This window comes from Carassius gibelio, chromosome A21, assembly GCF_023724105.1.
Source record: "Carassius gibelio isolate Cgi1373 ecotype wild population from Czech Republic chromosome A21, carGib1.2-hapl.c, whole genome shotgun sequence".
In the NCBI taxonomy this organism is placed as follows: domain Eukaryota; kingdom Metazoa; phylum Chordata; class Actinopteri; order Cypriniformes; family Cyprinidae; genus Carassius; species Carassius gibelio.
In genome coordinates this window covers 18,994,823-19,011,659 of record NC_068391.1, presented here as the reverse complement: position 1 = coordinate 19,011,659, position 16,837 = coordinate 18,994,823, and the positions used below count along the sequence as shown (strand labels likewise).

Here is a 16,837-nt window from a genome sequence, read left to right as displayed (position 1 = left end):
CAAAGAATTGGCACGGAAATGTATCCTTGTTAATTTATTTTCTGGTAATCATAATATAAGTAAAAAGGAATAAAGTTTTTTGGTGTTTTATTGCCTCCAGTGTTCAAAATTAAGCTGGCTTCTGCACTGTGTCGAACATATACACTGAACAAAATTAGAAAGACAAAACACTTTTGTTTTTGTCCCTATTTTTCATGAGCTGAACTCAAAGATTTAAGACTTTTATGCACACAAAAGGCCTGTTTCTCTCAAATATTCTACACAAATCTGTCTAAATCTGTTAGTGAGCACTTCTCCTTTGCCGAGATAGTCCATCCACCTCACAAGTGTGGCATATCAAAATGCTGATTAAGAAAGGCATGATTATTGCTCAGGTGTGCCTTTGGCTGGCCACAATAAAAGGCCACTCTAAAATGTGCAGTTTTACTGTATTGGGGGGTCCAAAAACCAGTTAGTATCTGGTGTGACCACCATTTGCCTCACGCAGTGCAACACATCTCTTTCACACAGAGTTGATCAGGTTGTTGATTGTGGCCTGGGGAGTGTTGGTCCACTCCTCTTCAATGTCTGTGTGAAGTTGCTGGATATTGTCAGGAACTGGAACACACTGTCGTATACACTGATCCAGAGCATCCCAAACATGCTCAATGGGTGACATGTCTAGTGAGAAAACTGGCCATGCAAGAACTGTTCAGCTTCCAGGAATTGTGTACAGGTCCTTGCAACATGGGGCTGTGCATTATCATGCTGCAACATGAGGTGATGGTTATGGATGAATGGCACAACAATGAGCCTCAGGATCTCGTCACAGTATCTCTGTGCATTCAAAATGGCATCAATAAAATGCACCTGTGTTTGTAGTCCAGCATCAGCAAACTGCTCACCCACACGATGCCATACACGCTGTCTGCCATCTGCCATCTGCCCTGTACAATGAAAACCGTGAGTCATCCACATCTCCAAAGTGCCAGATGTCATCAAATGTGAGCATTTGCCCACTCAAGTCAGTTATGTCGATGAACTACAGTCAGATCAAGACTAGGATAAGTACGATGAGCATGCAGATGAGCTTCCCTGAGATGGTTTCTGACAGTTTGTGCAGAAAATAATTGGTAATGCAAACCAATTGTTGCAGCAGCTGTCTGGCAGGCTGGTCTCAGATGATCTTGGAGGTGAAGATGCTGGATGTGGAGGTCCTGGGCTGGTGTGGTTACACGTGGTTTGTGGTTGTGAGGCTGGTTGAATGTTCTGCCAAATTTTCTGAAATGCCTTTGGAGACGGCTTATGGTAGAGAAATGAACATTCAATTCATGGTCAACAGTTCTGGTGGACATTCCTGCAGTCAGAATGCCAATTGCATGCTCCCTCAAAACTTGAAAAACTTAAAAACTTCACATTTTAGAGTGGCCTTTTATTGTGGCTTGCCTAAGGCACAAAAAGAAAAGTGTTGCCTGTATAAATTTGTTCAGTGTAGTTACGTATTTGAAGTTTAGCAAAAATGTAAGTACATGTAGAGGATTTGTGATGAACCTGTGTTGCTTATTTATGCCTTTACTGAAGATTTTTTGAAATCCCTATTAAGAAATGAATAAGAACCAAAGATGGTGAAAAAATAGGCAGCAACTATTATGCTCGTGTGCAGTATTACATTTTACCTGTTTTTTTTCCTTTCCACCATTGCTTAAAAGTTTCACCTAATCGAAGCCTTCAAAGAGTTTACCATATCTCTCCTTTTCTATCACACAAAACTTTAATGGCTAAAAACAGTGTTTCCCGTCCATGTTCCTGAACACACATGAACACTAAATTAAACTAAAGCTCTGTGATCTTACATGGCTCCCTGTTTTATACCAAATCAGGTTCATTTGTGTCCACATGGGTGAAGTACTACTGCATCTATCACCGAGAGCCCAAACGCATGACCATGATGCTGTTTGATCAGAAGTCTGGAGGCAAAAATGTAAGTAGTTCTTTTTTCTCTTTCTTTGTCACATGCAATCCCTCTCGTGCCCTTTCACTCAACAGTATGTGTAGCCTTTGGATTGGAGAGTGGATGCTGGCACAGGCCACAAGTTTGTTCCCCATGTTGACAAGCCTCTGATCTTGGCACGAGAAGCTGCGTATCGCATCGTTGAGCGGGCTCCAGTGTCGGCACCTGGCTCTGTGCCCGGCTCACTCTACACTGCCACACACGCAGGGTCAAAAGCACGACTCTCGCACCAGGGACTGCATTTGGCCTGATTACATTCCAACCACACACTACCACCCCGCTGCTAAACACACAAACCTGCCAATCGCAAGAGAAATGCAATCAGAAAACGTGCTTTATTGCGATTATAGATTGAATACAGAGTTATATTGTTTCCTGGTGTGCATGGTTTTTGTTGTTGCTAACATATTTACAAGGAAATGCTGTTGGAACAAAAACCTTTCGATTTAATGTAGGTAAATTTCCGACTTTTCGACTTCGAACGGTTTCACAGCAAAATGCAAATCTGGAAGGGCTTCACTCGGCATTTGCTAAAACCAGCAGTGGATACTTACTTGCTGGCAACCCGCCAAAATAAAAGCTTTCTGATTTTAGGTTTGAAAATGTTGAAAACTCATATAACCCTAACCCTGTTCTGTTTTTCTTTCAACCCAGTGTTTATGTATTGCATCTTGGGCATGTCAGTTACAACAGTCATTCAGCTCATCCTTCAGATGGTTAAAATGAACGTTTACAGTAAATAGACTTATATTGGAGGGTTAGCAGGCGAACGGTCCAGAGGGATTACAAGCAGGATTTACAAACTCATATTGTTAAGCACACGGTGGAAACCCATCGTCAGATAACAAATTGACTGCCTTTACACTAATCTTCAACATATTTTCATTAGTGAGCTATATAAGCTGATCAGCCAGAATATTAAAACCACTGACAGGTGAAGTGAATAACACTGGGTCACACTTTAGCTTGGGAACCAATTCTCAGTAATAGTAAGGTAGTTGTAAAATCTACATAGGTATGGGGCAGGATTAAGGGATCTAAAATATGGTCATGCAGAATAAATCATTCATATGTGCTTTATACGTACTAATAAACAGCCAGTATGCTAGTAATATGCATGCTAATACACTAGTTAATAGTCAGAATTGGTCCCTTAACCAAAGTGTTACCATCAGTCCTTGAATTTCATGTTTTGGAAGCAGGAAAATGGTCCAACAAAAAGATCTGACCTCTGGGACAAACAGTGATGGCTAAATGACTGGGTGCATCTCCAAAACGGCAAGTCTAGCCCATATGGTCCAATCACACAGAAGAGCAAACTGAAAAGCTTAATGCTGTCCATGATTGAAGGATGTCCAAACACACAGTGCAAAACAGTTTGCTGTGCATGAGGTTGCGTCGCCACAGAGTGCCCATGATGACCCCCTGTCCACTGCCGAAAGCACCTACAATGGGCCCGTGAGCAATAGAACTGGACCACTGGATGCCTGGTCTGATGAATCACATTTTGCTTTAGATGAGGTGGATGGCCGTGTGTGTGTGTGTGTGTGTGTGCATCGTTTAACTTGGAAAGAGATGGCAGCAGGAATCAGGATGCACATGTGAAGTAACACAAAGGATGTGGCATGTATGAATATGCACCGAAGTGTAATACTTCGGGTATTAATACCTGAATACCTAAATGCTTTTATAACTGAAAACATGAATTTCCAAATGGTATACCTACTGTGTACATGCAGTCTTGCAGATTTATTGTAGACTAGACCACAGAGTCCCATTTGTCAGTTTTAGTTTCATGTGAGTGCAGGCACCCTTGTTTCATTCTGTAAGTGTACACAGTTTGTTTAGTACCCAGTCCTCGGGCATGCGCAATATGCTGTCACCTTTTCTGAAATGTGAAGAGAGTAAAAAAAATAAAAATGAGAGAAGTGACTCTGCAGAGTGGAGTGATAGAAACGATTATACTGTTAGTGAAGAGGACACTGAAGAACAGAACTCTGGTAATGTACTCCAGAGACATGCGTGTAATGTGTTGCTAGTCGCCAAAGGAGTTGTGAAGTGTTGGAATAAAAATAGCTGACTGCATTTGAACACCCATTCCATGGCCACACTTGCAAGAAGATAGGAAGTAACCTGACACATTATTATTTATTTATATAATCATTTATGTGATGACAGTGTAGTTGGTAAATATAGAACGCCTGGTCACATTTTCCAGTCGGCCGTCCAGGATCAGATAAAAATCAAATAAGCAAAACACTGAAAACTGTTGGGCCTATAGGAAACCATGTTTCTCTTTTCAGGGGGATGAGGAAAGCTTTACGCTCAAATCTTGCACCAGAAGGAAATCAGACTCCATCGAGAAGCGGTTCTGTTTCGACATTGAAGCTGTGGACCGGTGAGTTGCATTCCTCCCACCAGATGGCACTTTGGTCCACGTAACATTCAGCGGGAGACACACTTCCTGGCTGCTGCTCAGGAAACGGGGTGGAGATTTGAACTAGGTCTGTCAGGCATGAAGAGAGAGAGTACAGCTTCGGCCTGTCAGAACTGTTGCAGTAGCTAGGAGGAGAGAGATAAAGTGGCCATCTTATGGGATGTAGGCAGAGGAAGGGAGCCGATTACTTTACACTTAACCTATAGGCCAAAAGATGATGTAAGACCTAATGACATAATGCTGGGCAAATTACATATATATATCAGTCAGTATTTTAGCCTTGCTTCCCAGCAAAATTGTGTAACATAATAAGATTTAGCTCCAGAGAATATATCTCGAATTTCTTTCAACACTTAGATTAGATTTTAAGCATCAACCTTACAAAATTCTGTTAAATTTGCATTTAAAAATATATATTATTTGAATCAAGCATGTGCATTGTTGTTCAAAAGACTGTTTATAAAAAAAGTGATAGAAAAGGCATTTATAATATATATATATATATATATATATATATATATATATATATATATATATATATATATATATATATATATATATATATAAATTATATTTCAAATGAATGTGTCAAATAAATAGACTGGGTTTTCATCAAAGAATACAAAAAAATTAATAAAGAAAATTAAGATTTATAATAATAAGAACCAGTATTCATAACCGAGCACAAATAATGACTGATAATAAGCACAAAATCAGCTTATTATAAGAATTTCTGAAGGATCATGTGACACTAAAGTCTTATTTAATGACTGCTGAGCATTCAGATTTGCATTACATGAATAAAATACATTTGAAATATTAATATAACATATTGAAACAAAACCTTTATTTAAAAGGATGAAATAAAAAAGTAATATTAAATTTTAATAATATTTCAAAATATTACTGTTTACTGTATTTTGGAGCAAACAAATGCAGCCAAAACATTAAAAAGTCTGAATTATTCAACACTTTTGACGAGTGGTGTATAATTTCAGCTAGTTTTAATTTATGTAGTTTTAGTTGTCAAAATAAATTGATGTTTCTTAGTTTTTTGTTGTTGTTGTTTTTAGTTTTTTTTTTTTTTTTTTACTTGGAGAAAAAAAATATCCTACTTTTAAACACCTGATAGAAAGCAAATCTCCATGTGGTTCTAAATCCTACCTATCAAAATTCTGCTTTATTAACATTAAGCTGGATTTTCAGAAAATATGTCTCAGTGTAAAGGGTCACATTGAGATTCAGATGTTTTAAAAAATATTTATACAAAATAAGAAAAGAATCACATTTAGACAAAATAGTAATTAATAATAGGGTGATGCTATGCAGCGTCTATAGCTGTGAGTCAATTCCAGCTTTGGCTTTTTAGTGAGTGACAATTTCAGACATTGCATGCACATGAATGTGTATAATACATCAATGCCTTTGTGGCTTATGATGCCTTATGATTCAGTGCCGATGTGTCATGATGAAGTTATCTAGTTAATTATTCACAAATGTATTTTACACAAAACATGTTGCAATTTTGCAATAGCCTCCTGCTTTTGCCCTCCACGGCAGCAGTGCACCACCACACTGTAAATCTATCAGGCTTTCCTGTGCACAAACTCAATTAAACATCCCCAGGTTTATTACCATAACTCTTCCTGACCTGGCATGGCCTAACCTTCAGTTGTCACGCAAGTGAATGGTGTGTGAGTGTGTGTAATCCTGATTTACTGATAGAGCTGCCATACAAACACACAGCACCAAAAACTGGCTCTTACATTGTTGTATGCTAAATCAATCGAATTGGTAAATCTATCGGACTGAATGTCCATACTGTCATTTTGCAAGTCATGAAATCCTATCAATTTGTTGAAATAGCATCATCAGTATCTGGTTTATCTACTTTTGTAACCAAGGGTAATGACTTATGTGTGTTTCTTCAACTATGAATGCATTTGCTATTGTGGATTTAATAAATAGCATGCTATTAACGTTGTTTCCAAATGATTAAATTGCATGCCATTTAGTTTAAAGAGTTCATCAGTAGAACTTAATTGCTATTAATTTAAACCAAGTTAAAATTTATAATCAAAGTACTTTAGATCTTCTTTAATGTTCAACACATCAAAATAAGTGTACTTCTTTAAAACATGACAATATATTATTAAAACACAATCATTTGAATGGTTCTTTAAATTAAAACCTTTACATTGACATTATTACTTTTAAAAATGAACTCTTCAAGTGCATTTTAAGTCCAAGACACATTTTATTAGTATCAATATTATTGTATTATCCGCAAGTACAGTTTTTTAACCATACTATTTTTTTAAGTCCACTACAAGTGAAAATTTAATACAATTAAGGGTGGCTTTGTAGATGTTATAAAAATAAATTGTTCTAGAACACAAAGGCTCTCTAGTTTATTTATCTACTAAGAGTGTCCGACTGGAAGTATACATGCATCACAGGAGATTTTTGTGTGTGTGTGCATGTGCGTGTTGTTGACTGTACCGCTGTGTATGCTTGTGCCTGGACGTGTGTGCATGTTTCAGGCAAGGCGTGATCACCATGCAGGCGCTGTCAGAGGAAGACCGCAGACTCTGGATGGAAGCCATGGACGGAAGAGAACCGGTACTTTATCGGAGCAATCAAATCTGATATCAATTGACATAAGAGAGTTTGCATGCTTGGCACTGCTGTGCATCAGATAAACTGTGTTCTCATTTTGAATGCATATTCATCAGACTTTTTGCGTCTCATAAATATGCATGTTGAGGCATTTAGCTTGTGTTCTTTTTGCATATGAATTCAGATATAGTGGATTAGTTGAGTGTTGGATTCATAATAGAATTTGTAATGTATTGTAGGATGATTTAGGCTCTGTTCCTTAATCTAGTGAGCTGCCTCGCTAGCATACCACCTACATAGGCTGTTACTTTCGTGGGCAGCATGGGACCTCATCAGTTACTGATGAAGCACTTTTTAGGCAACGATTCAAATTATTCAAATGATTCAATTTTGCTTATCACAAAAATGTATTTGAATATTTCCTATTAATATTATGTGGTTTTGATTAAATAACTAGTTAAATTATGTTACTGTAAATGGTGCAGTTCTTCTGAAACCCTCCACCTCCCCCAGCTCCACCAGTCTAGATCTGCTATCTGATTTATGTACTTTATGTCTATTCATGAAGCAGCTGCATATCTTACACATACAGCAGCGTTCTTAAACTATTCTGAAGGTTGTCATAATTATAGATAGATAGATATCAATAAAAATGCTGCCTATGTACGTAGGCAGCTCACTAGGTTTTAGAATGATAAATGTCTCTTTCAGTGTGATGAAGCCTGTTTTCAAAAGCTTTTAGCCAGCAGATTATGCATGTAAAATAGGACAAATGAGGCAGTGGTGTTATATGCTGTGATGGCTTCTCAGCTGGTACCACTAAATTGTACTTGTTATGCAGATTTTCTTTTCTTCCAAAGCTGCTCTGTATTAACAGCCACACACTTGACCAAAATGTCTTGTCTCGCAGGTATACACCCTGAATCGTGACAGCCAGAATGAAGCTAGTAAGTATGGTGCTATTTCAGTCTTCTACATCTTTAAATCATAATTCATTTGAATCACAGAATCATACACACTTATCATGCTGGTTCATGAACACTTTTTTTTTTTGTATTACTGCTTGTTTTACCATGGTGGTGTATTGATGTTTTTGTTTTCCTCTCCCAACTAACTTTTATTTAAGTGGCACAATTAGATGTCATTGGCTTCAACGTTGTCAAAAAATTCATCTATGCCATAGAAACCAGAGGTATGCCTCATGTTGTTTTTTAGAAAAAAAGGTCTGATGGTGACCAGCATATGAGTATGTGTGAGTCTGTGTTTTTTTTCTCTTATCAGGTATTGATGAACAGGGTCTATACAGGATTGTCGGTGTCAGCTCCAGAGTGCAGAAACTACTCAGCCTGGTCATGGGTGAGAATCAGCACCCTGCTGCTGCTTATTTTGTTTTAATTAAACCAGGAGATTTAAATGAAATGAATGTCAGCCATAAATGTCACATATACCATTTCTCATATACCATTTGGAAGTTTTTAATCAAGTTTTAATTAAGTAACATGCAATTAGGTGTCTGAAAACATTACATTCAATTTCGCACTTAAGTATATTATTTTTAAGTATATCATTTCCAGAATTAGAACTCTTTTTTTTTAATGGTATGCTAAAATATGTTCCCTTTCAGTCGGTCACCCTCGACGTCACGTCAGTGACAGACGAATTGGGATCTCGCATCGACAGACCAATCTACTTCGAGTGTAAACGAAACAAGCCAATGCACACTGGCATGCAATTACTGCATCCAGCTGCTGCTGGTCACAGCGTGAGCATAAAAGGGCAGCAGGTGTAATGCATACCAGCTTTTTGTTTCAGAGCCGACTGACAACATCGTTTTGCTCCATCTAATTCTCCTCAGTGAGCTTCGAGTTCAATGCAAGTTAAATCTTGAAAGCTTCTGGTGATGGGTGATGGTCAGGATTGCTGCCTCGCGTATCTGGGCATTAAACACACTGAGGTGGCATTGGTGGATGAGTCATGTTCTCATTGCTGGAAGATGATCATTTCGGAGCTAAGGGCCAGGATCCATTTCCTTGAAAGAAAAAAGGCCCCTGCCACGATCTAGTGCTTGTCCAGGCTGCTGCCAGGCGAGGGCTTTTTCCAGCAGTAGCACAGGTGGTTTGCTGGGGTTGAGCACAGGGACCTGGTGCTCCTGCACCTCAGCCTGTTGGGTCTTCGGGTCGACTGGGAAAAGAACAAACTCTTCCCAACCCAGAGAATCTCTTTTCTCCACCATATTACTGACGAGCTGTTTTGAGCTACGCTCCCAGGCGTCTCCATCCATCGGACAGTCCAGCTGATTTGTAGATGTTTCAGAGCCTCTCAGGTAGACCTGTTTGCCTCTCCAGAGACATCTCACTGTCAGTGGTTCTACATGATCTACACTCTGGCACCCAGTGTCGAGACCTCTGGAAAAAACTTCATGTCTGGTCCCTGAATGGGACGCTGAGGTTCTTGGTGACCTACCCCAAGAGGTAGTGGACACCAACACTTCGGCAAGAGCACAGTCTAAGAGACACGCTTACGCCTTGAATGGAACCTGTTAGTCGAGTGGTGTTCTTCTAGGAGTGTTGTATCCTCCTGGGTGCTGACTCATGGCACCTTGCTGACCTCACCTCACTGAGATATTTGTAGAGCTGCGGTCTGGGCGACCCCTAACACGTTCGCTAGATTCTATAGCCTTCATGTGGAGCTGTTATCCTCCTGTGTTCTCACCTCAAATCGGTACTGTGGCACTGAGAGCCGCGGTTAGTGTCTGCTTCTTAAAATTACTCCAGAGTGTCCGACCTTATTTGAGCGCCTCCATCCCCTTCAGCAGCCATACTTGGTTGAACGCCTGGTGCCAGGCCTTCACTTGAGGAATCCTCGAGAACCGGTAAAAAGCTGGGTTCCATATGTGAGACCTAAGTGGATCCCATATGTGTAAAGTCCACTGTATATCCTCAGTGTTCTTAGTGGAACGGGTACATTTTACCAGTGTAATCCAATCTCACGGAGTGGGTAGTTCTATGAAAATGGTGGGTGATTTTCTTGTTGTGAGCCCCGGCCCAAAAAAGGGCACAGGTGGCTTGCACAGGGCACTGGAAGGGGCAGCATCCATTGTGCTTTGGCAGAAGATCCCAGTTCGTCGGTCACCGACGTGATGTCGAGAGTGACCAACTGACAGGGAACATCACGGTTACATATGTAACCCTCGTTTCCTGAAGGAAGCAATGGAGACGCCACGTCCCGTCGTCATGGCTGCTGTACCGCTGCTGAGCGGCCTGGTCACCCGCTCAGCTCCTCAGCGAAAACAAGGTATACATTGCAGCGGCTGCCTTTTTATGTGATATATCCAGCTGCAGCTGGATGCAATAATTGCATTCCAATGTGTATTGGCTCATTTAGTTTACACTTAAAGTAGATTGGTCTCTCGAAGCGAGATCCCAGTTTGTATGTCACCGAAGTGACGTCTCCATTCACTCCTTCAGGGAATTAGGGTTACATACGTAACCGCAACGTTATTTATGCATGATGGTTACTCCATATTTCATTTAATTAAAAATGGTTTTAACCTTTTTGTTTAATTTAAGCCATTACATTTTAACTTTTTTGGGAAATAATATAAAAGATATTTAAAACCACATGGAACCAGCATTTGAAGAAAAAAAAGAAAGTACATTTCTAAGAAAATTACACCTTTTTAACATTTTTAACAATTGTCCCTGGAAACATTTTGTTTTGCAGTTTTTTTTTTTTATTTCAGTGTGAGCGCTCTAGTTGTCACAGTGTCACATTCATTATCAAAGACAGCTTTGTTGATTTATAGTGGACTGTATTTAGGTTTGTTGCATTACTCCCATGCAGTGTAGACAGATATATTGATTATTATGTGAGTGACCTAGTTTTTCATGATGCATTTTTTGGTGGTGTTGAATCGTTGCATGATAGACACATTGTTAGATTTCTTTTTAAATTAATTTAGTTCAATAAAAATTATATTAATCTGTCAGTGTTGAATGCATTTCACTTTTTTGTCACACGCCAAAATGTATGTGAGTGCCTCTCCTATATTACCATATTTTTTACTGTACTTTCAAAGCACATCTGCCTCCATTAATATCATACAGATTGTTTGAAGTATTATGTTTGTGTATAAAGCTTCACTTAGCAAGGAACCATTATTATCAGCACACAACCCTCTTTACATGCAAAAAGTGATAGGAATGCCGTCATACCCTGCAGTGAAAACAGGATGAATAGACTTTGATGTTGTGTTACTCACCAGATCACTGGTATTTATCTGCCTGATAATGACTATGACTATGAATATACTTTTGCTTTAGGAAATTGTTTGAATTTTTTATGCTTATTAACTGTTGCCAGCATGCATTCAGTGTGTATAGAAAATAATCACCCCCTTTTAAAATAAAGTCTTTGTTTTATCCAGCTGTATTTACTCGGTTTCAACTTATAACATCCAAGTGAAGGAATTAACATCAACACTTCACATCAACAAAACTGAAAGAAAAAAAAACAAAAACTGGATAAAAGAGCCAGGAGGAAACTGGTCAGAGAGCTGACCAAGAGACCTACAGCAACTCTGAAGCAGGCCATTGTGTGCACGTGACAACACAACAATATCACAAATTCTCCACAAATGTGGCTTGTATGGGAGGTTTGCAAGAAAAAAGCCACTCCTCAAGGCCACATACAGTCACAACTTAGCTTTGCCAAAACGCACCTTAAAGATTCTGAAGCAGATGAGAATGAAATGTTATTATTTGGCCTCAACACCAAACAATATGTCTGTCGTAAAACAAATACAGCTCAGCATCCAAATAACAGCATTCCTCCAGTAAAGTAAAGCATTGGTAATATCCTGTTATGGGGGTGTTTCTCTGCAGCAGGGACCGGAGCACTTGGATGGGGCAAAATACTGTCAAATTCTTGAGGAAAATCTGCTGTCCTCTGCCAGAAAGTTGTCAGTGGGAAGAAAGTTTACCTTCCAAAGAACACAACAAAATGGAGCACACAGTGATTGAAGGAGAAAAAGGTGAACGTCTTTGAATGGCCTATAGTCAGAGCCCAGACTTAAACCTAATTGAAAATCTGTGGAATGACTTGAAGACTGCAGTCCACAAATGTGTTTGACATCAATATTAACTGAACTTGAAGGAAATATTCTGCAGTTCTGCAAATATTGTCTAGATGTGCAAAGTTAGTAGTGACATATCAAAACAGAGTAAAGGCTATAATAAAATCAACAAGTAGTTCAACTAAATACAGACATAAGGGGGTGATCCTTTTTCCAACTCAGTGATTTGTTAATTTTTTTCTGATATGTTGGTGTTATGACATGCAAGAAAAATTTTAGAAATCGTCCGCAAAATTTACTAATTCTTTCTTTCGATTTATAATTTGTGTACATGATTTAGAAAATCGAGGGAACTAATTAGTAACTCATGTGGACAATTTATAAATTGAGGGAACAAAATAGTAAATAGTGCATACCATTTAGCCTACTTTATTTCCTGCATGCCACGTGCGAGGCTTCGTAGTATCTTTTACTTGGATGTTATAAGTTGCACTGTGTAAATACAGCTGGATAAAATAAAAAAAACTTTGTCCATCTTCATATCATGCTGCAAAGCAACAAAATGTGATTGTTTTTATTGGGGGTGATTATTTTCTATACAAACTGTTTGCTTGCACATACTGGCAGTGTGCAGAGTTGGTAATTCCAAAGGTTGAACAGAGGTCACTGGTAAATTAAATCTTCCTTCTAACAATGGGGTCTATAATCCTCCTCTAGACCCCAAAACCTGTGCAGATGTGGAGCTGAATAGCACAGAATGGGAGATCAAGACCATCACCAGTGCAATAAAGCACTACCTCAGGTACCAACCCACCACTGAACATATGACCACATGACATCACCCAGGCTATACTACACACATTTTTTTTTACCTGTCTTGATTTGACTGGCTCCCACAGTCTCAAAAGTTACCTTGACTGCTAAGGTATCAGCTCTATAATTGCTTAGACTCAGTGCTATTAATTAAGGCATACAGTATTTAGAAACCATGTAAAACATATTGGTGACTGCTGTAACAATGATAAAATACACTCAGAACACTTGCATAGTGAACAGTTGGGACCCTTCGCACAGATGAGTCAACAAGCTACCAGTGTGCTAAGCTTGTGAATGCTTGAATCTGACTGGCTGACAAACATTCTAACATATGTGCAATTATATTAAGCGAAACATGGCTAAAGTTGTTCCAGATCTTGACCACTTTGCATGTCCAGATCACTTCACCAAATAATTTCAATTATTTCAAAGGTCCTTATAGCCTACAACAGCCAAAGAACCAAAACCCACAACAACACTGACCAAGCAAATAAATATAGTAAACAACAGGTTTTTGCCCCAAAATTTGTTTTATTATTTATGGAATACATACTGTGTTGCTCCTGTGTTCTCTCCCTTACAAAAGTGCACACATACAGTACGAACACATACTCAAACACATGGAAACATACACATGCACAGAAACGGGTTGTCAGCACTGATCTGACGATTTTATCAGTAAAATAGTTTATCAACTTGCAGTTTTGCTATTAGTAGAGACGCAGCTGCCTGACACTGTTTGGAGACGCACAGGCAATTCACACATACTTACTTTCTCTCTCTCGAGTTTTTCAAGAAGTGCTTGTGAGGTTTTTGACACCGAAGGACACGCACAACTTCAGCGTCATGTGCCTAGGTGAGGAGCACGCTCCAATCTTGTTTGCCTCTCTTCTCAAAGGCCAGTTCCCCCATTATATCCAAGGCACTGCGGAAGCTGGGGATCGCAGGTCGAGCGGAGTCATCCTCTTTGAAGATTTCTGCCTTGCCATCCGTAGCGCTTGAGACCACCTCCCATTTGAATGGCAGGGCGTATGTGACAGCGGGTTAGGTTGATGGTTACACACCATGGCAGTGTTACAAGCCTATCAGGCTGAATTGCTGAAGGATTTGGATAAGGGCAGAGACCGTTGAGGACTTGCGCCATTCCACCAAGTAAACTGTTGCTGCCATTGGTCTCTCAGTGGTGGCTATGGTGACTACGGATCTGTGGATCTTTTGGCCATCAGGAAAAAGAAAAGGACTATCTTCTCGATACTCTGCTTTTGCCTACTGGACTTTTTTTGGCACTTTCATCGAGTTGTTTGTGGATAGGTTCAAAGAGCCAAAAGCGCAATCAGCTGCTTTCAGGAAGTTCATTCCTCAGAGCTCCAAATAGTCCTCTAGTGGGGGGTGATCTGTCTAGAGCTGAAGCTCATAGACAAGATCAAAAGTCTTGTGTCACTAACCGTGCTCCTCTTTCTAGGAGTTCGCAGTGGAAAGCTAACGCTAACAAAGGGAATAATGATCTCAGGGAAATCCTAAATAAGAGATGCAGTGATCGCCGGCATCCCGTGGCTGGGACTCCTTGATCATTTTCTTCCCTTCCTCCCCTTTCCCCCATCTAGTGTTATGGCCACTGTGTACATCAGGCTCTGACTCTGGACTAATGATGGCTTATGTGTTCGCCCTGAGAACATCATTTACTGATGGTCCGGATCTCCTTCATGTGAGCTTATGGTCAATAACACAGTGCCTTTGCTAGCCTACTGTGGGACTGACTCTGATTGGGGACCTCCTAGTTTAGCCACCTGAGAATAGTTATATTCTTGCCATTGTTATAGCAGGACGGGCTTACTTGAATACAGCTGTCTGAGGCTGGCTGTGTCCTTACTTGCAGTTGCGGTGAGCCCTTTCCTGGAAACATCAGACCCCCGTCAGACCCCTTCTGTTAGCTCCTTCCTAGGTACATAACTATCTGAGGATAGCTGTGCCTGCTCAGGGTTTTTAAGTAGTGGACTCCTCAAGCCCTTGCCTAGACAGCGCTATCTTTCCCGCTAGGGTTGTAAGTAGATAGCCAACTCGCTGTGGGCTAAGCAGCTTTTTTAGAGGACGCAGCATGAGTTCTTTAGAGGGAAATGTTTTACATGTAACCATGGTTCCCCGTAAATTCTTTGGCCTGCTTGTTTATGTCTCCTTCAGACAATTAAGTTGGTGATGTATTCAGTAGGTGCCCTTTTATACATCCGGGCACCCGCCAATGACTTCACAGGCCACGTGGACCTATAGGATTGGTGTTAGTTCACACGTGCTTCAGACTCCAGTCATGCTGGCAGCATTCCCCAGCATTGTCCTTTAGAGGACACAGCGTCACATTCCTGTTTCGTTACATTTCTCCTCCGTGCTCCAATTCAGTAATCACTCCGCTCTGTGTTCATAATTTCCTGCTCCTCGCTCCACTGATCAGAAACAATGCTCTGCCTTCACTCTATGACGACATTTGTGGCTAAAGTATTTCAGAAGCTCCACTGATCAGAAACACTGCTCTGCCTTCACTCCATTACGAAATTTGTGGCTAAAGTATTTCAGAAGCCTATGTTTTGAAATATCACAAAGTGCAGTGTCTTTCTACTATGGCGAAGCTGAGGTTTGTAGTTACTTCAGAAACAGAAAGAATACATTGTAACTTTTCTGTTTTTAAGCTGATAAATCACATATTTACTACCTGTACAATAAACTGTTTAAAACGTGAATCACAAAATCAATATTGAGTATCAACATGCTACAAACAAACAGATTACCACCACAATGCTCTGATTTAAAAAAAATCCATTATTTGCTCCAGCAAGAAATGGGCTGCCCCACTCCTAGCTCTGATCACATTCTCTGCTCTGGTCCAGTTCACCTCATTGTGATGCACTATTTTCTAATAATTCAAAGGCCCGTCATCACTTGTTCCTTACTTAACAGTATAAGTAGTTGTATTTACAAAATTAATACTTCACATATTGAGTGCGTCGTCGAGTTCTGTAACTGTACATTATTGTAGGTCCTTCATGCCCCGTCTCTCACAAATGCATAGGTTTCTACAAAGTCACTCATTCCGACAAGTGCAGTATGCTCTGATTGGCCGAACACTGCAAGCACTCGTCCGAAATGTAACACTTTCCATAATCGTGAGATTCATCTTTCAAGATGAATGTAAAGAGAGTTAATAATGTTCTTAGATTTACTATCAGTTCAAGCCCGAAAGAGGAACAGAGTGGTGTGACAGACACAATGATGAAGCTCTTATGTGTTTGCAGTACACAAGCCACGGACAGTTAAGAAAACTGACTCCACTGTGTTACCCTGTCTCTCTCTCTCTCTCTCTTTCTCACTCTCACACACGCGCAAAACTCCACATTTGAAAATTCAGTAGCAAATACTTAAACTAATAACAAAACATACAGTAGCTGATTCAGAAGCGACACACTGTCGTAGCAAAGTCAGAAATACCTCCTACGAAACGGTACCTACCTTTACGAAACAGTCGTCCATAAAATGCGTTGCTGGTCTGTTGTAAGTGATCTTATAGATTCCTTAATGCATCTACTTTCGGAAGGACAAATAAAGTGCTTTTGCTTTTGCCTAGAGACACACAGCATCTCCCTGACATGGCTGCTTCAAAACTTACTGCTGTTACTGAAACCATACCTTCTTTTTTTGAGTGAACATTTGGTCGGCATTCCACAATGTTTGAATGAGCCATTTTAGGGGGCGTGGCAGAGTCTTAACTTTGATAAAGAATATCTCTTTGGATTTGAGACTTTAGTCAACTTTACAGATCTTCATGCACCAAGAGCTTTTAACACTCCAAAGAGAAAGGACAAATTGAAATCTTGAAATTGAAATATGCTTAAAGTATATTGCTAAATGTGTTGAC

General features: G+C 39.8%; 1 protein-coding gene across 3 annotated transcripts in view; it reads left to right on the top strand.

Annotated features, from left to right (window-relative positions):
- The window catches only part of LOC127942120 (rho GTPase-activating protein 26), a 78,995-nt gene that overhangs the window by 39,792 nt on the left and 22,366 nt on the right, over positions 1-16,837 (top strand). For all 3 annotated transcript variants that reach the window (XM_052537700.1, XM_052537701.1, XM_052537702.1), the window contains 7 exons: positions 1,860-1,960; positions 4,294-4,388; positions 6,971-7,049; positions 7,957-7,993; positions 8,173-8,238; positions 8,328-8,402; positions 12,838-12,922. In XM_052537700.1, coding sequence (XP_052393660.1) covers positions 1,860-1,960; positions 4,294-4,388; positions 6,971-7,049; positions 7,957-7,993; positions 8,173-8,238; positions 8,328-8,402; positions 12,838-12,922 — 538 coding nt within the window. The remainder of the gene's footprint in view (positions 1-1,859; positions 1,961-4,293; positions 4,389-6,970; positions 7,050-7,956; positions 7,994-8,172; positions 8,239-8,327; positions 8,403-12,837; positions 12,923-16,837) is intronic.